This window comes from Schistocerca gregaria, chromosome 2 (assembly GCF_023897955.1).
Source record: "Schistocerca gregaria isolate iqSchGreg1 chromosome 2, iqSchGreg1.2, whole genome shotgun sequence".
Classification (NCBI taxonomy): domain Eukaryota; kingdom Metazoa; phylum Arthropoda; class Insecta; order Orthoptera; family Acrididae; genus Schistocerca; species Schistocerca gregaria.
The window spans coordinates 901,182,902-901,209,658 of NC_064921.1; the positions used below are offsets into that span (position 1 = coordinate 901,182,902).

Here is a 26,757-nt window from a genome sequence, read left to right on the forward strand (position 1 = left end):
CATGAACATCCGCCGGCCGTTGTGGCCGAGCGGTTCTAGGCGCTTCAGTCTGAAACTGCGCGACCACTAAGGTCGCAGGTTCGAATCCTGCCTCGGGCATCGATGTATGTGCTGTCCTTAGGTTAGTTAGTTTGCGGTAGTTCTAAGTACTAGGGGACTGATGACCTCAGATGTTAAGTTCCATAGTGCTCAGAGCCGTTTGAACCATAAACATGGCTTCAGTGTTCAAGTCTGTCATCCGTCCCCAATCATCGTAAGGACGTAACTACCACTCGAAGCACAATGGGAACGCATAGTGGTTTACTGTTCGTGGGCCTAGAAGATGTGTCGGTTTGCTAATAACACATTGTTTTACATGACACAGCTGTTACTGAACACGGCCATACTATGCCGTATATCAGTGCTTAATCTACGGAACTAAATACATTATTCGAAAAAAGGAATACCATTTTATGCGCTAGGAGGAAGAAAAGTGTGCAGTTTCAAGGTCGAGAGAAGGATTTAACTTCAGGAATTGGGACCTTCTCGAACTCTATTGGTGCAACACAACGCAATATGCAACCTTGAAAAGGGGGGAGGGTGAGAACTACAAATTCTGCGCTTCAGATGGTATGGCAGAACAATAATGTGACAGTCTCAAGACACGGTGACAGGCCATTCTGCGTGTTGTTTAGGCAGACATTCATCTACTCATATTCTGGTCCTGAGTTCCACTATACATAGTGAGTCAAAAAAAAGCTTACAAAACACACTTTGTTCAACTGTAGTTTTGCTGTTCTACATTTGAAAACAATAATCATTAAAGTAATGTAGTAAATCCATCAACACGATTTACTGTGGAATTTGTGTGGGAACAAACTCTGATTAAAGTGAGCGTTTTTACAGTTTTGTCCGTTTCTCTAATTTTAGGAACATTGAGGCATCGCTGTTTTTAATATTACTCTGCAAGATGGTCAGCACCTGGTTGAAGTGATTCGCGAAACATGCAACGTGCAATGTATGTAGGGAAATATGGCTGATGAATAAAGCATTATTTTTACAACTAACATAATCTTAAAAATGTATTAAGGAACTTTCTAAGGTTTTTCTGCCATATACACACATTTGTTGAAGCTTCGTATATTACAATTTCAGCGAATTTTTTGTCTCTCTTATTCAGACCACACCTGTGAAGAATGATCATTATATCATTACGTAGTTCATTATTCGTCATGGCCCCATGTCTTGAATACATTCTAAACTTTTCCGAAGTCGTCGTGATGGGAACTTGAAAGTTACATACTGCACATTGCCAGAGAGTAACGATTAAAAACTTTTGAAAGGAATTGCTTACAATGGGAACACAGCATTGTCTCTTTCTGATTTTAATTAATGATGTCTTACGAACGAATAATTTTGGCATCATTCTTCGGCAAAACATAGATAATTCATAAGCAAATTTTTTTTAAATATCCGATCGGTAACGAAATGAACATCACAGTGAAGATCCGATGAAGCCTTTCGCAGATTTGTTGCGCACTGCCCTAGTATACCCGCCGATAGCATCACGCCGCACTTAGATGCCTAAATAGTGGCTTCCGCCAGGTGTGAAGGGCGTACTGTCATTCGATTTCCTCGTACTGAAGGGTTCCGCTTGATTTCGTACAGCCCACATAACGTAACCGTCCCGTCACAGCCAGGTGCGGCATTGTTGCAGTAACTTTGAAGCACGACGTACAGACGCTCGCGATGCACGCGGTCAGGGATAGAAGCGAATGTCAGTCGATGATCTTATTCAGCGAGTAGATTAGGCGATTCGAGAAAATCGACTACGTCATAATGCTCTGCCGCACACTGCAGCTGAAACAAAGACCCTCCTGCAGCGTTTTCGATGTAGCGTGTTTAGTCACCCACAATAGAGTCCGGACTTAGCTCCCCCTGATCTCTTTGCTCACATGCACCGACGCCATGAAAACAGCATTTTGCCACAGACAAGGAGATACAGGCCGGCATGGACAGTTGGCGAAAAGCACGGAAGCCTGCCTTCTCTGACGGTATTTGAAACATGGTGCGACTCTACGATGGACATCTAAGTCGGAGCGACAGCTGCGGAGAGAAGTAGCTGGAAGGTGTAGCTTGTTATTGGAAGTAAATCCTTTTTAGTTTCCTTTGTGTTTTTCATTTCGCTACAGATGGGATCTTAAAGGGGGGTGGGGGGAATAGAGCTCATATAAGGATGGTGTTCACGAAAAGTACGTCTTGTAAATCCCTACTTCAACAGTGAAGAATACTGAGTACATAAACAGTGTGTTTTATATCTTAGTTTTTGAATAATGGTGTAATAAATATATGCGTCCTGAAATGTCGCAATCAGACCTCGCTATCAGACCCAAACAATAGCGCGCATGTACAAGGGTTCTGATCCACGACGTTCATTATCATGTTATGCCACAGCGGTCTTGTATGCAACATGTTTACATGGAGATAATTCCTCCTCCTTCTCGTGACCTTCCTCTGGATACGAAATCGAGCATGTTTACCCACCAGCTGTCCCTTCTGTTACGATGATTTCATAGTTTGGCCGTTCTGTAGCGCCTTGCCCGATAATTTATTTTGCGTTTTTAAAAGTTCTTTTACTGTTTGTTGAACCCCGTCCTCCATAAGCACGCATTAATTTTTTAGATATACCAAATGCCTCGTTTCCGTCTATGACGTACGGCATTGGTATTCCATCGTTTGATATGGGACTTTTCTCCGATATTCGTAAACTTTTACTAACGAGATTTTCATCCGAAACTCTCCCTGGCATAAAAATAATGAGTCACTTTATTTACCGTATGTTCCAACACCTGTGTAAGTGAATTTAGTCTCCGAAGCACATAGAGCAAGTAAAACCATAGGTTTTTTTATGAGAAAAAAGGCATAACGTATTCCACGTATTCGTTGACTGACCGTCAGCTGGCTGACTAAGTTGGCTAGTAGTAGTAGTAGTAGTAGTAGTAGTAGTTTTATTCATCCGTAGATCTCTTTTTACAAGGATATAGGACATGTCAAAGTATTTACAAGCTTAGATCAATTTACAATAAGCTAATTCGTATACACATATATTTACAGACTTCTAGTTAGAGACAATCATTAGATTTTACTCCTGGTATACAATAATTTATTTACAAATAACTCATTAAATAATGTAATGCCACACTATTCACTCATATTTCACTATCAGTCACTGCACACACTATACACACATTGTTTCATAACACTTCACTCACTACACACACACACTGTTTCATAACACTTCACTCACTACACACACACACACACACACACACACACACACACACACACACACACACACACACACACACAGGTGATCCTTGGGCCATTTTCTGTACTGCAAGTTCCCATTTGCTATCCTGAAAAACTGAGTCAGCATCCCTTCATAATGAGTGAGATGTTGAGCTCAGAAAGAGGAAGAGGTGTTAGTATTGTGCTATGCATAGCTTGAGGGGAGAGTGTCTCTAGAAAGGAAAAAAAGAAGAAAAATAATAAAGTGAAGGTGTTATGTGGAATATTGGATGTTTTATAATCATTATTATTATTATTTGTTTGTATAACATTTTTTTATCAAACCCCTACTCTGCTTTATATAAGTAATCCTTCAATGTATAAAATGTATTGCATTACAGGTACTTTTCAGCTGCCTTCTTAAATAAGTGTATTTTTGAAATTTCTTTAATGTCTTTTGGTAATTTATTGTACAGTTTTATTCCTTGGTAGAAAATGCTGTTTTGAGTTTTATGTTTATTTTTTCTTGGTAAATGTAAGTTGAGTCTTTGTTGCATGGTCATGGACAGAGCTGTTTGTGCAGTAATTGCCAATGTTACTTTTGATGTGTACAACTGACTGGTAAATGTGTTCACATGGAGCAGTTAAAATTCCCAGTGTTTTGAACAGATCTTTACAATGAGCTCGACTACTATTTCTGGTTATTATTCTTATGGCTCTTTTCTGGAGTTTGAAAATTGTGTTCATATTTTGTGGATTTGTTCCCCAAAAAAGAATGCCATAGCTAAGAATTGAGTGTACATATGAATAATATGTAACTAAAAGACACTGCATGTTACACACAGATGATAGAATTCTAAGGGCATAACATGCTGATGACATTTTGTTTGCAAGTACCTTTGTGTGTTCGCACCACTTCAGCTGAGAGTCAATATTCATTCCTAGAAATTTTGCATTTGTTACACAGTCTATAGAGGTGCCATCTACATTTAATTTAACATTGTCATTTTTCCTCTTCAAACTAAAGTTCATGGCATTAGTTTTCTTTTTGTTTAATGTCAATTTGTTGCTTATTGACCAATCGTAAACTTCCTTGAGAGTTTCATTTGCTTTCTCGGTAAGGAGTTCTCTTGTTCTCTCAGTGACTATAATATTGCTGTCATCAGCGAAGAGAATTTTCTCACCATGAGTAACACTACTGGGAAAGTCATTGATGTATATCAGGAATAGTATTGGTCCTAATATGTTACCTTGTGGAACCCCTATATTAATATGTTTTGGTTCTGATAAGTATTTTACTAAATGTTTAGATCTATTTGAAGTATGTGTTATCTCTACTCTTTGTACCCTATCTGTTAGGTATGATCGAAACCAGTCATTAGCTACCCCTCTTATTCCTAATGCTTCTAATTTATTTAATAGAATCTTGTGGTCGACTGTATCAAAAGCCTTAGAAAGATCCAAAAATATGCCTGTGACACACTCATCTTTATCAAGAGCATTAAGTACAACTTTTGTGAATTCTACTATGGCTGACTCCGTATTTTTGCCACTTCGAAAACCAAACTGTGATTTGCTTAAAAGATTGTATTTATTCAGATAATTCATTAATCTGTCTTTCATAATTGCTTCTATTATTTTTGAGAATGCTGACAGCAGGGAAATGGGCCGGTAATTTTCTATCTCTTCTGCATTACCTTTCTTAAGCAAAGGTACAACTCTTGCCTGTTTTAGCTGCTCTGGAAATGTCCCTGATGTGAAGGATTCATTTATTATATTTGTTAATGGGCCTTGTATAATCCCTATGCATTGTTTCAGAACACACATTGGTACATCATCTAAGCCTTCTGACTTTTTATTTTTTAGCTTTTGAACAGTTTTATTGACTTCATTCTCTGTGGTTGGAAGTAACATCATTGTATCTAGTGCAACAATTTCTGCAGGTGTTATATTTGTTTTGGGGAATTTTTGCTGTAACTTCTCTGCAATACTTGAAAAATGCTCGTTTACATAGTTTGCTAAGTGTTGTGGATCATTTATTACCTTATCCCCCTCCCTTAGCAGTATGTTATTCTGCGTTTGTTTGCCTCTCCCCGTTTCCTTTTTTATAACATCCCAGACTGCTTTGCTTTTATTCTCTGCATTATATATTATTTTGCCATTAAAAGACTTTTTGCAGCAATCAGCACCTTCCTATAAATCTTTTTGTATCTATGATAGAAATTTAAGAATTCTGGATCAGTGTGAATCTTTTTCATGGAACTGAGGTGTTTAAGTGTTTGGGAGGACTTCTTAATACCTGCTGTTATCCATCTGTTTTTGTGAGATGTTGATACAGTCATGCATACTTTTGGAAATGCTGTTTCAAAGTTCAATTTAAACAATGTGGAGAATTTGGAGAATTTCATATTCACATTGGTTTCCTTATACACTTCATCCCAGCTTTGTTTTTCTAGTTCTTTTGAAAAATCTTTTATTTTGATTTCTGATAGATGTCGTTTATAGGCTTGTAGTTTAGGGAATGATTCGATGCCTGATTTTACTGTTGTTATTTGACAGAGATGGTCTGATAGTCCGAGAACTTTTACAGCTACATCACATTTTTCCCTGTCTATATTTGTGGCCACATGGTCAATTACTGATGCAGTCATTGTAGTAACCCTTGTTGCACTATTGACCAATAGGGACATGCCAAAACTTTGAAGGATATTTATGAAGGTGCTGCTGGATTCATTTATGATATTAGTGTTGATGTTTATGTCTCCACACAGAATTGTGTTGACCTTTGTACTTGAGACTTTATCTAGAACTTCTGTTAATTTATTGAAAAAAGTGTCCACACTACCACTGGGAGATCTATACACACACAAAATGATTAATTTCTTGGTGATATCGAGCCCTGATAATTCAATAGCTGATATTTCAATGTGTTTGTCTTCACTTACTGTACTGAGGTCATGTCTAGATTTGAACTGTGTTCCTTTTCTGATATAAATGCATGATCCTCCACCCCTTGAAGTAGTTCTGCAGTAAGAGTTTGCCCTTTCATACAATGATAATACTACATGTTGGATTTCTGTGTCTCTACACCAGTGCTCAGTAATACAAACTACTGTGCAGTTCAAAGATTGGAGCTCAACTTCTAATGCTTGTATTTTATTTTTTATTGATTGCATGTTTTGATGGAGGATTGTTAAGTCTGTGAAATGCCCCATGTTACTCTTTACGATGGTTTGTTTTTCTTTGTGACATCTGGTGTGTGTGATTTTTGAAGTGTTATAATCTGTCTTGTGAGTGATTGTTTCAGTATTTTTTGAACTGCTAGAGATACTCTTTAGGCAGGGGAACCTGTTGTCTGGATTTATCCTAAAAAGACCTACTTTTCCTACCTATGACAACAGGTATTTGACCATGTGTGGCACGAGATCCACCCCCTATACTTTCATGAATCAGCTGTACCAATCTTCCCTTCCCAGTCCTGTTTAGGTGTAGGCCATGCCTAGTGAAACCCCATCTGTTGATAGTCCCGACGGGCACCAGAGAAACATGAGCAAAGTTGGCCGTCCTCAGAGCCATCCCCAGCCCCACATTGATTCACCTCACAGCTCCATCAAGGCGTGGCTGATCATGACGCCAGAACAGCTCAACAAAGTGTACATTGGTGCCATGAGTCAGGGAAGCTATCTTGTCCAGGTCACCAACTATTTCATATGCCCCATCCCTGTCCAAACTGTTTCCCGCCCCACCCACTATCACTACATGGTCCTCTTTTGTAAAATCCTTACATAAAGACCCTAGGTCCTCTATCACATGACTTAGCCCTGCATTTGGTTTGAAGATACTGGTGGCCTGGTACGCTGCCCCTAAACTTTCCTGTAACTGAGGGCCTACACCTCGCCCATGGCTACTACCTAGCAGCAGCACTTTCTTCTTCCTAACACTTTGTACATTCCTAGGCTTCTTGGCCTCGGTTGAAGTGTGCTGCACATTTCCTGCTCCTCGTTCTACCTGAGGCTCTTCTCCACTTAACTCTGGCAGTGGCAGATACCTGTTTTTGGTGTTGATGATAAAACTATCAGATCGCGTTCTCTTTCTTCCTATCCTCCTACCAGCTGCCAGTTCCCAACCACCCTCCTCCCCCCATTTCCCTTGATCCTTATCAGTTCCTTCCTTACTTCCTCCAACTGTGCCTGAAGGGCACAGATTTTCCTTTCCTGCTCCCCAATCAAAATGTTCCTACTGCATACTCTGCAGTTCCAGGAGAGAGCCTCTTCTGTTCTCCCAACATTCTCCCCACTGCATCCCCCCCAGTGAAAATATTTCCTACAAGATTGGCAACAAATCCCTCTACTCACTACCCTATAACAGCTCCCACATTTCTCACTCATGGTCAGTTTCGAAAGAATAGTTAAGTTTAAAGAATGTTTTAAATTTGTCAAGGTCGCGAGATTGTATGTCTGCAAGCAAAAAAAAAAAAAAAAAACGACACAAAGATCTTATGTGCGGTGGTTGTTGTTTTTCTACTGATTTAGAGATGCAAAAACAGAAGAATGAATTTGTAATTACTTTGCTTTTAGAGAATTTAAGTTATCAGGCGTGTTTGGTCAGGTTTTTAAACGTTTATAACTCGGAAAATTTAGACCTAGATCGCGTCTATCTAACTAGTAAACAATACGAAATGTGTTAGTTAAATACGATTTAGAAATGTTTAATTACACTTTTATTGCGACAATAGACACTGATGAAACTAGTAGCTGTCTTTTTTAAACAATTTTTGCACTATCAAGAAAACTTGAATAGAATTTGTTGTGTTTATGTCACGCAAAATTACGGGTTATGTCGCGATTATCGGGACCTCAGCTAAAGAACAAGTTTTTTCAAGAACAAGCTCCGCTTGGACGCTAATATTCAGTTGTGTGACAAGAACGGACACTACAGCAAGTAATAAAAACAAAGAATATTTAAACTTGGCACTATTTCCTCTTAAATAAGTTATTTTAGCGGACGAAGAAAATACCTGTGATCTCACTCGGCGGCCATCTTGGATGTGAGGTGCCTACTGCATTAAAGCTCAAACTCTTACGTCGTGAATCAAGTAAAATCTTTGCTCAACTTGAAGGATGGTTTCAGCACTGCAGTGGTTTACTAGGCATGGTGGTATGCCCTTGACTTCCTGCAACCTCTGAACAGACTTATACAGCCATTTACGTGGGATGTAAATTTGATCATTTATTCCAAAATACGGTGCAACTTGCCTTGTCATTATTGTCATTGTTAAAGGTGAAAGAGACGATAAGAATGGAGAAAATGGCAGGACAAACCGGGGATTGAAACCTAAGTTTTATAGTCTGGAACTTAAGCCACAATTGGACACTACATTCAGCTCTTGCCAACTGAAATCAGGACTCATTTGACCAGGACACTGTTTTCCAGTCATCTAGCGTCCAACATCACGAGCCCAGAAGAGGCGCTGCCGGCATTCTCGTGCTGTTAGCAGTCACTCGCGTCGGTCGACTGCTTCTATAGCACATTAACGAGAGATATTTTCGCCTCAATGCCATAACGGATACGTACGTCGTACGTTCCACACTGATTTCTGCGGTTAGCTCAGACAGCATTGGTTGCCTGTTAGTGCTGACAACAGTACGGAAACGCCGCTGCTGTCGGTCGGTAAGTAAAGGAAGTCGGCTACTGCGTTGTCGGTGGTGAGGGTTAATGCCTGAAATATATTCTCGGCACACTGTTGACACTCTGGATCTCGGAGTATTAAATACCGGATCGATTTCGGAACTGGAGTATCCCATGGGTCTAGCTCCAACTACCGTTCTTCGTTCAAAGTCTGTTAACTGCCATCGTGGGGCCGTAATCATGTTGCAGACCTTTTTACATGAGTCACCTGAGCACAAAGAGTAGCTCCGCCAATGCAGTGCCCTCTTACACCGTGTGTACGCGATACTACCGACATCAGTATGTATTTATATCGCCATCCCACGACCTTTTCACCTCAGTGTATGTTCTACTTGGTGGAATGTGAGTGTGTCTTATATTGGTCTAGACCTTATACTTTTTCATCGTGTCGCTTACATAGAATTATATTATGGGACAAATCATCGTTAGAGGAGTTTTCATTTCCCAAAAATGTATCATAAGATTAATGTGCGGAGATCACCAAGGATAGTTTTACTGACAACTGTTTAAGTTCACTAGTATTTTTTTCTCTTTTAGACACTGTCACTTTAAGACGCCTTTAATCGTGACTTGATTCGGCCAGACATAGGCCAAAATTTAGAAAAGAACGTGCATTTATAGCGTACTTTCAGTTCACGATGTGTCTTAAAATTTACGGTTTCTAAAACGGGGAAGAGCATGACCAATCACGATTTAAGACGCACCTATTATTATGCCAAAAAGAAATTAGATCTCACAATGATAGAAAGTCGTTTTCTCCAAAAAGCTGCTCAGGGAATTTGGCAGTGGCACTACTTTTCTCATAAAATTTCTTGTAAATATAGGTACAACAGTAGAAAAGTTCGGAGAAGTGCACCGACGCTTCCGTGCAGATGTAACTGTGAAAGTAAATAGTTCACTCATCCTGCAATCGAGAAAATAGACTGTTTTTGCTTGTTAACGATATTGATGCTGCCACGATATCGTCCTAGGAATTCCAAGGATTTTGAAATGCCAGAAAAATATTTTTCTATTTGAATGGTCAGCGTGACGGATTGTCAATCCTCTGGGCCCGTGTTCGATTCCCGGCTGGGTCTGGGAATTTTCTCTGCCCCGGGACTGGGTGTTGCGCTGTCATCATCATCCTCATCGACTGCAGGTCGCTGAAGTGGCGTCAAATTGACAGACCGGCACCTGGCGAACGGCCTGCCCGTTGGGGGCCCTAGCCATACGATTAAATAAAATAAATTACAGATGAACGGTTTTCGTATTTTTTCAATTTCTTGCTCAGTGAAACGGTGATTCTTGAGAAGTCAACAGGAAGTACCCTAAAGAGTTTGACGAGTGAGTTAGCGAGTATGAAAGTATGTGACATAAATGGCCGTATCTTTTCATCGTATTGACTTAGAAGCTTAAACCTCAGTATGCGACAAGCTTCAACTTGATACGTCAATCCGGTCCTGAGGGAATGGTGTCTCAATAGACGGGCAGATATACAGCCGAACAACTGACAAAATAAATGATTTTTTGTGTGATATAAATTAACTGTTTTTGGATTTTTACCTGTATCTGTACTGTCAAACCTTGCTTCTCACCAAATTTAATGATTCTAGATCAACGGGACGTACCACAAGGTTTTGATGAGTGAGTTTGCGGGTATGAAACTATCTTTTCATTGCACTGACTTCCGAGCTTCAACTCTTAACACCGTCAGGAGACCGTAGATCTTTGAATGTGACACAAACGTCATTTCGTTATGTCTAATCGTTTCTGAGAAAAAGGTTTTTAACAGTCGGGCGGACTGACAGATACACAGACAGTCCGGTGAACAGCAAAGTGATCGTATTCAGGTTTTGTTTTTATCGACTGAGGTACGGAACTCTAAAAATGAGCTTCAGTGCTCGTTGATGACATCAGCTTTAGTCCTACATCTCTCTCTCCCTCGCAGGTGTGCAACCCCCCCCTCCCCCCCCACACACACACACCGCTTACCGGATCAGCGGTCTTTCCTTTTAGGTCATGAGCTATGTACACCAGCGAATCTGGCACCACTTGCATCAGCTGACATCTTTGTTTGTTGCGTTGTTGCAGTTGGCCCCGTGGAGGCCATGCAGCGGCACCCCGTGATGGTGTACGTGCACGGAGAGTCCTTCGAGTGGAACTCCGGCAACCCTTACGACGGCAGCGTCCTGGCCAGCTACGCCGACCTCGTCGTCGTCACGCTCAACTACCGCCTCGGCATCCTGGGTGAGTACTTGGTTAGCCGCTATTCCCAGATATTTACAAGCCGCACAATGTAGAACAGGATACACTGTCTCTATCCCCTTCCAGAATTGCAGAGATGATTTTCAGGTGATCACAGACTGGTGCAAATAGGGTGTAACTTCTAAGCTTAAACGTGGCTATTTGCTGTTAAAAGGTGGTAGATCTCCGCTCCTACTGTGCTAAAACTGTCTCATGAATGCTTCATAAATCATATCTTGCAATAGCCGGTAATAGTAGGTGTGATTCTTGAATTCGGCTACTTTCTGTGCCTGCTTCTCTTGAACAATAGAAGACTTTGCCACATTACTTAGGAGCCATTACTGTCAAGTCGCTAATGTTAGCAGCAATCTTGAACAGAGCACAGTTGACATGAAATGCTCAGACTAGTGCTACTTATACTACTGTATTAACTAGGGACAGCCATACTTCTTTCCGTAATCCCGCTATTGTCGATTTGTCGATAATGAGTGATCTCACTTTTCGAATATGCGCAAAAAGAACAGCCTTTCTTTACTTTTATTACGTCTGGTGGTATGAAGTGCTTCCGTCGCAGCAGCGTCGCCATGAACAGCGTTGCCTCGTGTCCCATACTGATGTTTAAATCGATTCAGTCATCCTGGTAAAGAGTTAAATTTTTCTCAAGCTTAACAATTACTTGGAACTCCCCTGCTTTCTCTATTAACGTCACACCAGTTAAGGGAACTCCTCCTGCTCTCTTCTGCTGGAAACACAAGTGCATTGGTTCCTCTTGGTACGCACAAGTTGGAATTTTGAGCCTTGGCTCCCTGATTTGATTGCAAAATTTGGTAGCGTCTCTCTCTCTCTCTCTCTCTCTCTCTCTCTCTCTCTCTCTCTCTCTCTCTCCCTTCCCATCTCTCTCCCTTCCCATCTCTCTCCCTTCCCATCTCTCTCCCTTCCCATCTCTCTCCCTTCCCATCTCTCTCCCTTCCCATCTCTCTCCCTTCCCATCTCTCTCCCTTCCCATCTCTCTCCCTTCCCATCTCTCTCCCTTCCCATCTCTCTCCCTTCCCATCTCTCTCCCTTCCCATCTCTCTCCCTTCCCATCTCTCTCCCTTCCCATCTCTCTCCCTTCCCATCTCTCTCCCTTCCCATCTCCCTCTCCCTTCCCATCTCCCTCTCCCTTCCCATCTCCCTCTCCCTCTCCCTCTCCCTCTCCCTCTCCCTCTCCCTCTCCCTCTCCCTCTCCCTCTCCCTCTCCCTCTCCCTCTCCCTCTCCCTCTCCCTCTCCCTCTCCCTCTCCCTCTCCCTCTCCCTCTCCCTCTCCCTCTCCCTCTCCCTCTCCCTCTCCCTCTCCCACTCCCTCTCCCACTCCCTCTCCCTCTCCCTCTCCCTCTCCCTCTCCCTCTCCCTCTCCCTCTCCCTCTCCCTCTCCCTCTCCCTCTCCCTCTCCCTCTCCCTCTCCCTCTCCCTCTCCCTCTCCCTCTCCCTCTCCCTCTCCCTCTCCCTCTCCCTCTCCCTCTCCCTCTCCCTCTCCCTCTCCCTCTCCCTCTCCCTCTCCCTCTCCCTCTCCCTCTCCCTCTCCCTCTCCCTCTCCCTCTCCCTCTCCCTCTCCCTCTCCCTCTCCCTCTCCCTCTCCCTCTCCCTCTCCCTCTCCCTCTCCCTCTCCCTCTCCCTCTCCCTCTCCCTCTCCCTCTCCCTCTCCCTCTCCCTCTCCCTCTCCCTCTCCCTCTCCCTCTCCCTCTCCCTCTCCCTCTCCCTCTCCCTCTCCCTCTCCCTCTCCCTCTCCCTCTCCCTCTCCCTCCCCTTCCTCTTCCTCTCGCCGCACGCCCATGTCACAAATTTCTGAAACTTTACCTGCAGGTACACCTTTACCTAATTTACCTACCACTTCTTATCAATAGTTAGAAATACACGTGTGTGTTTGTCATCTTTCTAAAAAAAATGTAAACCTTCCATTAATTCAGCAACGACAAGGAATGAGCTGTATGGTGTCTCACTGTCTTACATTCCAGAAGCTGCATTATTGCACTATGTGATGAAAAGTATCTGGACACCATCAAAAACACACGTTTTTCATATAAGGTGCACTGCTGCCACCTCCTGCAAGGTACTCCATATCATCGATCTCAGAAGTCATTAAACATCGTGAGAGAGCAATTTGGGCGCTCAGCGGAACTCACAGGCTTCGAAGTGTTCAGGTGATTGGGTGTCACTTGTCATACGTCTGTACGCAAAATCCACACTCCTGAACATCCCTAGGTCCACTGTTTCCGATGAAATAGTGAAGTGAAAACGTGAAAGGAGACGTACAGCACAAAAGCGTGCAGGCCGACCATGTCTGTTGACTGATAGAACCCGCCGACAGTTGTAGAGGCTCGTAACGTGTAGTGCGCAGACCATCACACAGGGCCGCGCGGTCAGAGGCGCCATGTCACTGACTATGCGGCCACTTCCGTCGGAGGTTCGACTCCTCCCTCGGGCATGGGTTGGTTTAAGTAGTGTGTAAATCTAGGGACCGATGACGTCAGAAGTTTGATCCAGTAGAAATTCACACAAACTCACATCACACAGGAATTCCAACCTGCATCAGGATCCACTGCAGGTGGGAGGTGAGAAAACTTGGATTTCACGGTCGAGCGGCTGCTCATAAGCCACACATCACGCCGGTAAATGGCAAACGACGTCTCGCTTGGTGGAAGGAGCGTAAACGTTGGACGATTGAACAGTGTAAAAACGTTGTGTGGAGTGATGAATCACGGTACACAATGTGGCGATTTGATGGCAGGGTGTGGGTATGGCGAAATGCCCGGTGAACGTCATCTGCCAGCGTGTGTAGTGGCAAAAGTAGAATTCGGAGGCGGTGATGTTATGGTGTGTCGTATTTTTCATGGAGCGGGCTTGGCTTTCACGCCCTGTTTTGCCTGACACTAACACAGCACAGGCCTACATTGACGTTTTAAGCAACTTCTTGCTTTCCACTCTCTCTTTCCAAGTATTAATCCCGATTTGCGGGGTCTACTGTCATGGTTAACTGGATTTGGGGTGTTAATTTCAAGTAGTGGCCGGATGCCCTTCCTGTCGCCATCCTGAACCCTCTCCCCGGGACGGAATTGTGTGTACCCCGACTGTCTGCGTCTAGTGTAATCCATGGAATAGTGCGAGCATGTTTCTAATGTCTGCTAGTCGTGGAGCTGACCTTGCTTCCCACTGCAGCCGGCCGGAGTGGTCGAGCGGTTCTAGGCGCCACAGTCTGGTACTACGTGACCGCTACGGTCGCAGGTTCGAATCCTGCCTCTGGCATGGATGTGTGTGATGTCCTTAGGTTAGTTAGGTTTAAGTAGTTCTAAGTTCTAGGGGACCGATGACCTCAGATGTTGAGTCCCATAGTGCTCAGAGCTATTTTGAACTTCCCACTGTAGTAGAGCAATTCGGGGATGGCGATTGCATCTTTCAAGACGATCCAGCACCTGTTCATAATGCACGGCCTGTGGCGGAGTGGTTACACGATAACAACATCCCTGTAATGGACTGGCCTGCACAGAGACCTGACCTGAATCCTATAGAACATCTTTGGGATGTTTTGGAAAGCCGACTTCATGCCAGAGCTCACCGACCGATATCGATACCTCTCCTCAGTGCATGACGCCGTGAAGAATGGGCTGCTATTCCCTAAGAAACCTTCCAGCAGTTGGTTAAACGTATGCCTGCAAGAGTGGAAGCTGTCATCAAGGCTAAGGGTGGGCCAACACCATTTTGAATGCCAGCATTACCGATAGAGGACGCCGCGAACTTGTAAGTCATTTACAGCCAGCTTTGATCACATAGTGTATTTAGTGAGTGTCGGCAGCTAGAAAAGTACGATCGACGAATGTATTTCTGCATGAGATATTTAATAGTGTCCCTTAATTTCATTTCACTATAGAACAAGAATTCGCGAATAGAACCGTCCGATAAGAAAACCTAAATCTCATCCTTTATAAATGTTGATTGTGTTAGGACAGCAACCAGCCACAAATTTACCTTCAGTAAATTTACCTTCAGTAAATTTACCTTCAGTAAATTTACCTTCAGTAAATTTGTGGCTGGTTGCTGTCCTAACACCATCAACATTTGTCTTCAAACAACGGTCACCATCATGTCAACATATGACAAAATTGCACATTCTTTTACTATCGGTTTTAGATGGATTAGAAACGAGCAAACTTTATCTCCCAGGGAAAGTGCTAGGCTAACTTTTAGACAAGAAAGCGGACGCAGATATTTAACAAGTGTACTGTCCCCGCATTTTCCTGAAGATGAAACGGAAAATATCGGGAAAATGTTTCAAGGATGCACGACTGGGATAGGGGTCCACATCGTCTTCCGGCGGTAAATCATGACGGGAATATTCGTTGTAATTATAAAAGATTACTTCAGGCAACAGTTCTCATTTGTTCAAAAATCACTGGACTGTACACGCAAGCCGTATAATCCGAATCCTGATCATTGGGAGCTTGTAATATTAGTGTAAACTTAATAATAATAATGATTATGGTAATAATTATAAAATAATAATAATAATTATTATTATTAATAATAATATTGATCATTATCATCACTATCATCGTCAGCCATTGACGTCCACTACTTGATAAGACTTCACACTGCAGTACGTTTTCAGCCGTATGTATATGTGTAACCCCTGAATAAATTTAAAGAAGCAGTTAATCATAGTTCACTGTACAAGTTATTTGGCATTTGTTACAGCGTATCCACCTTTGTAGTTCTTCACTTTAATTGTAAAGTGTAAAACTGAAGCTGGTATACCGAGCACTATAACGTGTAATACACAGGTACAGAATTCCCTTTTCACAAGAGACAATCAAACATATCGTTATTTTTTTATAAAGATAAAATCCGCAAAGCAGAACCATTGGGCGACTTGCATTTTGAATTAAAGTTCCCGTAAGGTTGGTTCAGCTTTACAGTATGTTAAATGAAGAGGCTTCAGGAAATGTTTTTCCAGTGAAGCATTTATTGCGTTGAAATTGTTGGTATGGGCATTAAGCTTGATCTAGAAGAAGTGATTCCAAAGCGTACCTTTTTAATTACAAGATAGTGGTAGTGCAATTTCGAAACAGCTGAGATTTTCTTAAACGTAAATAGCTTTTGCACTGATGCGATGAAATGTGCTGATCTGAACATCTCTTTAAAAAAAATGCTATTTGGATGCAAGGAACATCAACTACGCCTAAGTAAAGACTGCCATCCCTGCGGTTTCTTTAAAGTGAATCGCTCAACAAAGTAGTAGTCAACGTACCCGACGCGTTGTTGCGCGTTAGAGGCTTATTAGTTGTTGCAGAAGTATGCAGAGCAAGTTTTTCGGCATTAGTTTGCACGGTTTGTCCCTGAGAACAGAACAGCAGTAGATCAAAGAACTCGAGGTTTCAACAGCTTTTCTTGACTTCTAGAAAGATGCAGTTCCGCACTGTCGCCCAGAAAAGAAAATACTGAATGCCCGAAAAGATGTGCGACTGGATTGCAGATTGCGTGGAAGACACGTCTCAGTATGCATTGCTTAATGAAGCAACCGTGTCAAAAGTGAAGTTTACGTCATGCTATAATCCGTTCATCATAAGAATAAACCTGATGTAAACATTACATTATGTATTCTTCTGCGTTCGCTGGAACCGCATTGGATTTACGATTCACGTGGGACTGCAGCCAAGCTGTCTGCAGTATTGTGAAGTACGATAGTAATGGCACGTTTTGTGCTGTGCGTTACGGGCAGATCGACTTAGCGTTATTACGGGACAACAGCTTTACCGGCGCATTTAACTTGGGCAGCACTGGGTGCTCAGCTGCTACAGCTAGGCTGCAGGGAGATGGCCTGCTGCAGTTCAGACGTAAAGAGAGACGAGCAGAGAAGCAATGTCAATTAATTTTTAAGCAGAATGAAATAATACACTGCAAATCTCCTACAACACAATCCTTAGACGACTAGACAAAAATCGCAACACGTTATCGTTCTTAGGTAAAGCATTAATGTAATTAAAAGCAAAAATAAAATTGCTGACTGAACCACAGGCTAATTTTTCTGCATAAGCTGTGTGTAACGTAAGAGAGTAGTGAAGTATTTCGCAGTATAATTAAACATTGAAGCCGCTGAAAGTATTACTTACAGTCAGTCGTTTGGTAATCTCGTAGCTCCTTCCTTATCCGAATCCGAGAAATACATTTCATTTCTGGATGTGTCACCTGCTACGTTGATAACGAGCCTGTCAACAACAGAATCCACGAAGCCAACCAGGCGCAGCATTTTCTCTTCTTCTTTTGTGACGAGTCGTTCTATATCCTGCCAGCGTTCGGCAGTGACGTGTGAAAAAGTAGTGCATTAGTTCCAGTACGACTGGCAGCTTAACAGTCTTGTTACTTCTCGGGCCAAATCCCGCAACTTGGCTCCAGATCAGTTCTGTTGGGTTCATATTGTAATGGTACACTAGGAAATGTAAAAATGTAGCATTTGTTTGATGAGCTCGATGCTGTGAAAATGATTGTTTTTTCGTGTTTCTACGATACTTATCTACCTCTGTGGTATAAGACGGTGGACATAGTCCAAATAAAGAGGATTTGTTTTTTTTATTTATGCATTAAAAATTAAATTGGTATGTTTTCATAATTTAAACAACTTTTACGAAGTCTTTCATAAGTCATCAATAATAAGGAATTTGTATTTGAAATGGAAACAGGAATTTCGCGTCCATTATGCAATTAGGAACAAGAAGACGTGCATTACAGATAAAAATGATGAGTTTTATTATTACGAGATGTAGGTATTTCAAATTGAACGAGGAAAAAAGTGATCTTGGGGAGATTTGAACCAACGCTCGAATAACTGCGTTTGATTTGCATTTCGTTACGCTGCCGACTGCCCTAACCATTTTTTTAATATTTTTTCTTTTTTATTTCATTGTGGGTTGTTTAATAAACTGAAGAATATACAGCCCTAGAAAAACTTCAAAGCTGATTATCTCCGTAAATTATGAAAAACATTAGGAACAGTCTAATTCTCGGCACTTTTTTACCATGTTCCACGCGTATGCTTCACTACAGAACAGAAAGCAACCTCAGCCATTTTCATACTGCGCATTAACAGCGCAACAATCAGAACGCAACGCTGCAGAGGCTGTGACTGTACACGATTTTTGAAATAAAAGCTACATAGCTAAAGCGTGGTTAAGAAATACATTTGAATATCTTAAAGTTTTATTTAACGCAACTTAATAATAAGATAACTGAAACGTAAGTAGGACCTACCTGTATATGCAAGAACGTAACACCAGTGTACGCGTGCTACGGCTTCTGAGCAATCATCGCTTTTGTATTTGTTTACATCAGGTTTATTCTTATGATGAACCGATTATAGCACTCCATGACAAAACACTTTACCATGTGCGCTTGTCAAATCTGTTTACAGTATTTAATTCGATGCGCTTAATTTTATTAGGAAGTTATTTTCATTGCGATATAATACCTCTGTAATTAACATCATGAGTCTTAATGACAAAGATTTTAATCCCTGGTGCCAATCCATCTCCGGCGCTTGTTTTAAATTGATTTACTCAGTTATTATTCGCATATATGATCTAGAGAGAGCAGTACGAGTTTAGGCCGTTAGTTCCGATATTGCCGTTACATTACATTGACGAATACCATAAATTAGACCAGGGGCATCCTGGGCTACAGTGAAAGAAGACGAGTATTTTTGGGCAGCAGATACTGTACGTAACACTGTCAATAACAGCTGAGGAAAAAAGGAGGAGCGGGGGCGAATGAGTTGGATCAATGATGGAAGAGAGTAGTATCGTGTGGTGGAAGTTTCAGATAGAAAATTTCCAGTTTATCATAACTTCACATCCACTGATTTTATTCATTTTATGCTATTTTATTTTTTTTACCTTGTCGTGTGATATATGCTAGCTTCTTGGCCCGCGACATACGGACCGTGGGCTGTGTGTTCGGCATCCCTGTATTAGACCGGTAGCTCGGTACTTGAGCTAGCAAACATTTAAACTGCAACGTCGTTACGATATTAAAACAAAGGTAAATAGCCCCGGTCCCATTTACCTGTTGAATTAATCCTGTTGTATGTTTTACAGTTTGTGATGTCGACATATTAAGCGACAACTGTTGCTGTGAGGAGTTATTGGATATTTTATGATGTGAGTTGTACGTTCATCCTCGGATGCAAGCAGATATAGATTGAGGACTTGCGTAAATAGTAACGAATATGAAGTTGTTAGAAAAATTCCAAGCTAAAACATATTATTCAAATATTTATCTAGTCATTTTACTGGTCGTTCGGTGCAATTTAAATCGTATATACGTGATTTTTCACAAATCCTGTTACAGGCTTTTAGGTGTTGTAGAGAATCTATGTCTGGAAATGTGCCAATTGGATACAAAATAATGTTGAAAATCTGATTTTCAAATCTCCCGTTAAGATACGTAATGGTAGCTCCACAGAACGCATGTATCGAGGACGTTTTCAGTCAGTCAACAATCATGCACCATTTTCGTAGGACTAGCTGCGAGAAACTGGTATGGTGGCAATTGTAACTATGAGTGTTGACTATGGTGCTCCACGGACTCGCAAGAGGGATGCGAAGGAAACCGTCTTCAACGAATATAAGGATCGCCGCGTAGGCTCTTTCTGGTGTCGCAACTACAGTGGCACTTCAGGCCTACAACTTTTGCACCGTTGAATTTGCGACCATAGCCTTACCCAGTCTTTCACCTTCCTTTGGTATGGCAACAGGGAACAGAAATTTGAGCTTTACTCTTTGAGTTCCTGCATAAACACACCTTCCGAAGTCGCTGTATGTTCAGAAAAAAGTCAAGTAATTGTGACAAGCAAAACTACAAGTATCTTTGCTGATCATTTCACACGCAACACTTTAACCTCATAACAAGATAAAATATGAAGGGATAGTCTTATTAGCAAATGGTCGGAATAACCAACGGTAACATCTACCAGTTCTGTACCGTGGTGTTTCGACCAGAGCCCCTCCACATCTACTGTGCCTTCTTTCGGGATCGGAAAAGTCACGGCTAAAATATTGGTTTCGTAAACAGCATGTTGGCGTTACGGCTCGCAAAGTGCACTGTAGGAAAGTACACGACACTACCACGTGTCTTAGGTCATTGTCTCCGCAGTATGCGTACCGTGAAGCGGGAGATGTGAAAGCGAACCGATCTTTAAACTTCCTTTATATCCAAAAGGAATATTTCCTGAGTGCTTCTTTACCAAAACTGTGTCTACGAAGTCTACAACGCCTAGAGATAACAGGAATTGCGAAATACTCGACATACTAACCCATCAGCTGCGATCACCTTAAAATAGCGCCACGGAACAGGGACAACACAGAGATACATCTGGATTAGTGAAACTCCAGGAGAGAATCAGTAACAACGGATTAACGAAGAAGCACACCCCTGCAAGACGCATGCCCGGGACGACTCCTCTGACCTTTCAGCTAAGTTAAGACGTATGAGCAGCGTTGCGGTTCGGACCCATTCCTCACCTTGGACTCCCCGCGCTCGTTTTTCTTCTTCGCCAAATCGCCTCCACTACTGCCCCCCCCCCCCCCCCCCCCCCCCCCCGCCACGCGGACCTTTCCGGCTACCACAACGCGTTGAGAAGCAGCAGCTTTCTTGCTAATGAGAATTGCGACCGGACATCTGCATACACACTACTCTAGCCGTGGTGTCATTATCCTAAGTAAGCAATTGGAAGCCGCCCAAACCCAGCAGTTAGTCACTTGCGAGACATCCACATTGATCTTTTTTTCAGTTCCAACCGCTCTGCCAAACTGCTGTAGGTCTCATTGGAGGTTTTTGTGCTATATCTGACAGAAAATTTATCATTTGTTTGTGCCCTCTAATGAGATAATCTTGATTATGAAACGTCCCCTTAGAAAAATTGTACGAGACTGTGCTTAAACAGACACACACATGTTTTTTTTAGCGCAACGCAGTCTGACTTTCAGTAATCCCTACGAAAGAATGGCCCTGACTAACATTGACCTATACGTTTCAAAAAATCACTTACCTCACAAAAATCTTCGTTACTCAAGCTACTGCAATACAGCGAGCGCCACTACTGCCAGCTAAATAAAAGACTCAGACTACTGAAGGCACAAACTACTGATAAACAGAGTCAGCAAATGAAAGATTTTAATAGAGAACAAACAATGTGTTTACCTTAATAGTCATAATATATATATCAGTTCATGACATCAATTCTTACAACTTTCAAAACTCCATCTCTCTCCCCACGTTCACCACTGCTGGCGGCTCACCTCCAACAGCGCAACGCTACGCGCTGTTAGCATCCAGCTGCCGCTGCCCAAAACTACAATGGCAGACAACAATGCAAACCAGCCACATACTGCACACGGCACAGCCAGTGATTTTTCATAGAGAGCGCTACGTGGCGTTACCAATAAGAACACGTAAACAGCCTACTTACAATTATATCAATTAGAAAAACGTAAGAGTGGCATGATGAAACTCACCTGTCAACATTTTTAAGACGAGCTACTCATCTAATACTGACTACTATTTTAAATGCCGGCTTTGGAAATGTCCTGAATTTCTTCAAAAGTAACTTTTATATATTTTAATGTGGTTCTTATACAAAATTAAACCAGAAATTAGTTGTCGCTGCTGAAATCTACAAGGACATTAAAAGCATAAAATTAAGTAAATCGGATGTTCATAAATGTCGACACTATCAAATTTTTTGTATTAATTATCTCAGTTTTCATCCATGCATTTGATGGCACTAAGTATTACCGCATACAGTGGGAAAATATTAAGAACATCACTTCTAACGAAGACGTATGTGTTCTCTTCTTTGCTGTAACTTCTTTACTGTAACTAATCCTAACGCTTTTATTCATAAGTGGAATGCTTACACCGCTGGTGGCAAACGCTTTTAACATGGTGTTACTTTTTGTGGTCTTCAGTATGGAGACTGGTTTATTGCACCTCTCCAGCCTACTCTATTTGTGCACCTCTCTGCACCTCTGAATAAATAACTGCAACCTAAATGCGCTTGGAAATGCTTGCTGTATTCATCTCTTCGTTTCCTCCTACAACTCTTACCCCCACACCTCACCCTCACATACACTTCCCTCCAATACTAAACTAATGATCACTTCATGTTTCAGAATGTGTCCTATCAACCGACCCTTTGTTTTATTCAAATGGTTCAAATGGATCTGAGCACTATGGGACTTAACATCTGAGGTCATCAGTCTCCTAGCACTTAGAACTACTTAAACCTAACTAACCTAAGGACATCACACAAATCACACATCCATGCCCGAGGCAGCATTCGAACCTGCGACCACAGCGGTCGCGTGGTTCCAGACTGAAGCGCCTAGAACCGCTCGGCCACAGCGGCCGTCCCTGATATATTAGTATGTTTGTACATGTCATATTGGATATCCGCTGCGACTCTTATAAAAGTATCATTTGCAGTAGTTTGATACAACAACGTGTTTCAGGAATGATACGATTGAAAGATTGCTTTTGAGCCGTGACTAGAAAAAAGTGCTACTAAGAACGGTTCATTCTCAGATTTTGACAGGTTGTATTGAGAGGGAGCTCTCTTTGAATGTAGGGAAATGTGATATTATGTCGTTAACGAAGTAAAATACCTGGATTTTACTGGTCAAAATATTAGCTAGAGTCTGTTCCTTTATTTAAATATCATGAGATAATACTATAAAGCCACATGAAATCGGTATTAAAGAAGGCGAATGAAAAACTTCGATTTTTTTTTTATGTGGAACTGGGTCAGTATGAGATGGATGTTCAGTGAGTTCGTAGCAGTTTGCGAAGGAAGCATCCTCGGCCGGGTAGAAGGTAGGAAATGCAAGATGGACAGCCATCGCCTCGTAAGTCATAGAACGATTGAAAAAACGGTAGTCTTTTTATTATTCACAAGCAGTACAGCAGTTAAAGCGACGTCTTGCTTCGGTCAGCGCCTGGTGGCTCAGGTGCTTGCAGACAGCGGTGTGTGCGCAGCTCAGCACGTCGCCATTGAGTACTCCCGGCTGACGGAATTGCTAGGCTGGAGGTGGCAGCGATGACGAAGCGTTGTCACCTTCATTGAGTGCAGAAGGCAGCAGTTCAGCAGCTATTTGTATCAGCCTACTTGTAGCCTGTAGTTTCGTAGGTAACGGAGGGGCATTTAGTATGCATCAGAGGGCTGGATGACCAGCACCTGGTCGACGACTGTTGAGGGGTACCTCCTGGTTGCAGATGACAACATACGTATACTGCATGGCTGTGGAGGGCAAAGTATTCATGGTCACTTGCCCAGTCCTGTTTCGACAGACCATAATTCCTAATCATGTAAGCACATGAACCTCAGGCTCGGACGTTGTGCATTCCAGGTCAACAGTAAAGACAGTACAATCACAGTTAGTTACATTTTCACAACATGCATGGCCTTTAAAGCAAATAAATACATAATACGTTTGTTTGCGTGACTATCATCCGCAGCAGCTGTTAAAACCAGTTAATATTGATTTTTTCGTCTTCAGCTTACTGCAATTTAATTAAAGAGAATTTTACACCAGACACGTTTAGCTTTTGTTTATAAAGCATCTTGCGTGGTTATTTCGCAGATTGGATACATATGTGTGTACGTTTTTGATTGCTTTAGATTAAAAACAGCGTTTTGTTTGTAAAGTTTGATAGAATATTATTTACGGTGTTTCTTCCTCTTGTTTACATATTCTCCAAACCACTGCTTCTTCCCTCTAGTGTTTTGGAGAAGATATAAACCAGTGGCAGAAAGACCGTAAGTAATTTGCGATCAAACTTTATAAACAAAACGCTGTTTTTAATCTAAAACAGCCGAAAAGGTACACACATACGTATCCAATTTGAAGAATAACAACGGACGATGCTTTATAAATAAAAGCGAAATACGTCTGGTGTACAATTCTCTTTAGTTAAATTGCAATAATCTAAAGAAGGAAAAACCAATAATAACTGATAAATAAATACACCTTCAATACACTCTACCTCACGTCTGCTGCGGACACCGATAGTAGAGGGCTTATCAGAATAATAATAATAATAATAATAATAATAATAATAATAATAATAATAATAATAATAATAATAATAATAATAATAATAATATCAGCACCTCACCAATGTAAGTGCGATTGCACTCCACAACCCAGCAGCGGCAGCAGCCGTACTACCATTTCTTACAGCAGCAACAATAAACCTTTACCACGTCTAAAATTATCTTCTTCTTTCTTCTTCGCGGATGGATCACTTAGGACCACGGGTAATCAACATTTGTTGGCCTTCCTTTTCGCCCAGTATTCCTTCATAAACAACGAATGGGCTAGCTTTCGTTGCGTAGACCACGTATGTCAGTTTGTTTTTCTCTGTTCTTCCTCAAAACCCTGATGTTTGTGATTTTTCTGATTTCATTTCTATCATGTAGATTTGGAGACCCTAATTCTCTCAGGTCTTTTTGTACCAGTTCGATCTTGTAGTTTTCTTCTTTAAAAATGTACGAATTTTGTGCGTTAACCTGTTTGAGTCCATTCTTTCTAGGTGCCCCATGAATTGGATTCTTCTCACGCGCATTGTGTCTGTTATTTTGGAGATATTTTTATATATTTCTGCATTGGGTTTTGGATAATGCACACCAACTTTAGTTCTTGGTCCTAGGAGTTTCATCATTATTTTACATTCTTTCACTTCTAATTCCTCTTTTAGTGTTCTCTGTTAAAGGTTAAGTGTCACAGATGCGTAGAGAGCTTCGGGTTTAATTACTGTTGTAAAGTATCGTATTCTGCAGTTCCACGAGATACTCTTTTTGTTGTAAATTTATTTTTAACTGAAACGCCGTCTCCATTTTCTGGACTCTTGATCTGACAGATTTCTGAAACTATCATTATTAGCAGTTCAAAAATTAAAATTATGTCCTAAAATACGAAAGTATCCTCAAGAATAGAGGTGGAGGGTTTGATGGACGTCATAGGCGAGTCAGGGCTTGAAGGCGGATGTTGCGGTTTCATAAGGCTGATAACGCAGAGCTCTTGCATAAACGCAGCCGTATGCAGCTCTCTCGCCCGCCTACTACGCTTCTCAAACCGAAATGTCCGGACGCGGAAAGGGAGGCAAATCGCTGCTGTCTTGGAGTTCCCGCTCACTTACGTTGGCAGCAATAAAGAAGAAGAGGCAGTGCTACCGCTCCAGAAAACGGCGCATGTAGCCAAGACGTGCAAGGACAGTGCCGCGTGTTTGAAATGCGCCAAAGCGCACGGTACACGCGATTGTGACAATCAAAGAGGTTTCGCTGCCACAAGTGTGAACTACTGCGGCGCGCACGCTGCCAATGCACGTAGTTGCAGCAAGATAAAGAGCCGGAGCCGCGGAAAGCAGCAGAAAGAGGAAGGTGACATGTACGAAGAGGTGGGCTCATCCGACACAGCAGCCACCCCGCTACACCATTCAAGTGGGGCAAACGGGCCGAAACGCTAAGAGGAAGTAGATTTCCGCACAACGTTGCGGAAAGCCACAGACGACGGCGGCTGCCGCTCACAGGGCTGCCATGTCGCCGGAGAGGGCTGCCCTGAGAGCCAAGTTGGAAGACGCTTGCCGTCAGGTGCGCCACTTACGTGACGCCCTGGCTCTTGCGTCTGGCACAAGAGGAAGCGCCCCTCCCCACCAGGACGAGGATAGAAGCGGGAACCCAGACGGTCGCCACCCTGGCCGATGCGGAAACGCAGGCACCTGAGATGGTGGCCATGGAGCCGGAGAAACCCGCCCCAGCGTCGCAGGCGGCCGTAGCGGAAACAATCTCCTCACCGGCCCTACAAAAATGCCGTGGGCACGGAGTTATTGGCCTCACGCGCCCCCACTCCCGAAGTGGGGCCGGAGGAGACGGTTGACGCAGAAGGCTACGAATCTCTGCCCCTCCCAGACCCTGTTACGGCGGTGCTCACTAAGATTGCAGACTCCATCCTTAACGGCACCTATTCCCACCACAATTTTCCAAACCGCTTTTCTCCTATAGACATCCCTGGCTTCCTACACAAGCCGTGCGAGTTCCAGCGGGGGTGAGATCCCCTGAACAGGAAATCCGGCGAGCCGATTTTGCGCTTGTAAATTCCTACTTCATCTTTACCCGCCTGGATTGGATATACACTACTGGCCATTAAAATTGCTACACTACGAAGATAACGTGCTACAAACGCGAAATTGGACAGGACGAAGAGGCTGTGGTACGCAAATGATCAACTTTTCAGACCATTCACATAAGGTTGGCCCCGGTGGCGACACCTACAACGTGCTGACATGAGGAAAGTTTCCAACCGATTTCTCATACAAAAACAGCAGTTAACCGGCGTTGCCTGGTGAAACGTTGTTGTGATGCCTCGTATAAGGAGGAGAAATGCGCACCATCACGTTTCCGACTTTGATAAAGGTCGGATTGTAGCCTATCGCGATTGCGGTTTATCATATCGCGACATTACTGCTCGCGTTGGGCGAGATCCAATGACAGTTAGCAGA

General features: G+C 42.5%; 1 protein-coding gene across 1 annotated transcript in view; it reads left to right on the forward strand.

Moving 5' to 3' along the window:
- Positions 1-26,757, forward strand: part of LOC126335344 (neuroligin-4, X-linked-like) — a 397,024-nt gene that overhangs the window by 31,148 nt on the left and 339,119 nt on the right. Inside the window, exon 2 of the mRNA XM_049998528.1 lies at positions 11,026-11,181. Within this exon, the coding sequence (XP_049854485.1) occupies positions 11,043-11,181 (139 nt within the window). The 5' untranslated portion in view covers positions 11,026-11,042. The remainder of the gene's footprint in view (positions 1-11,025; positions 11,182-26,757) is intronic.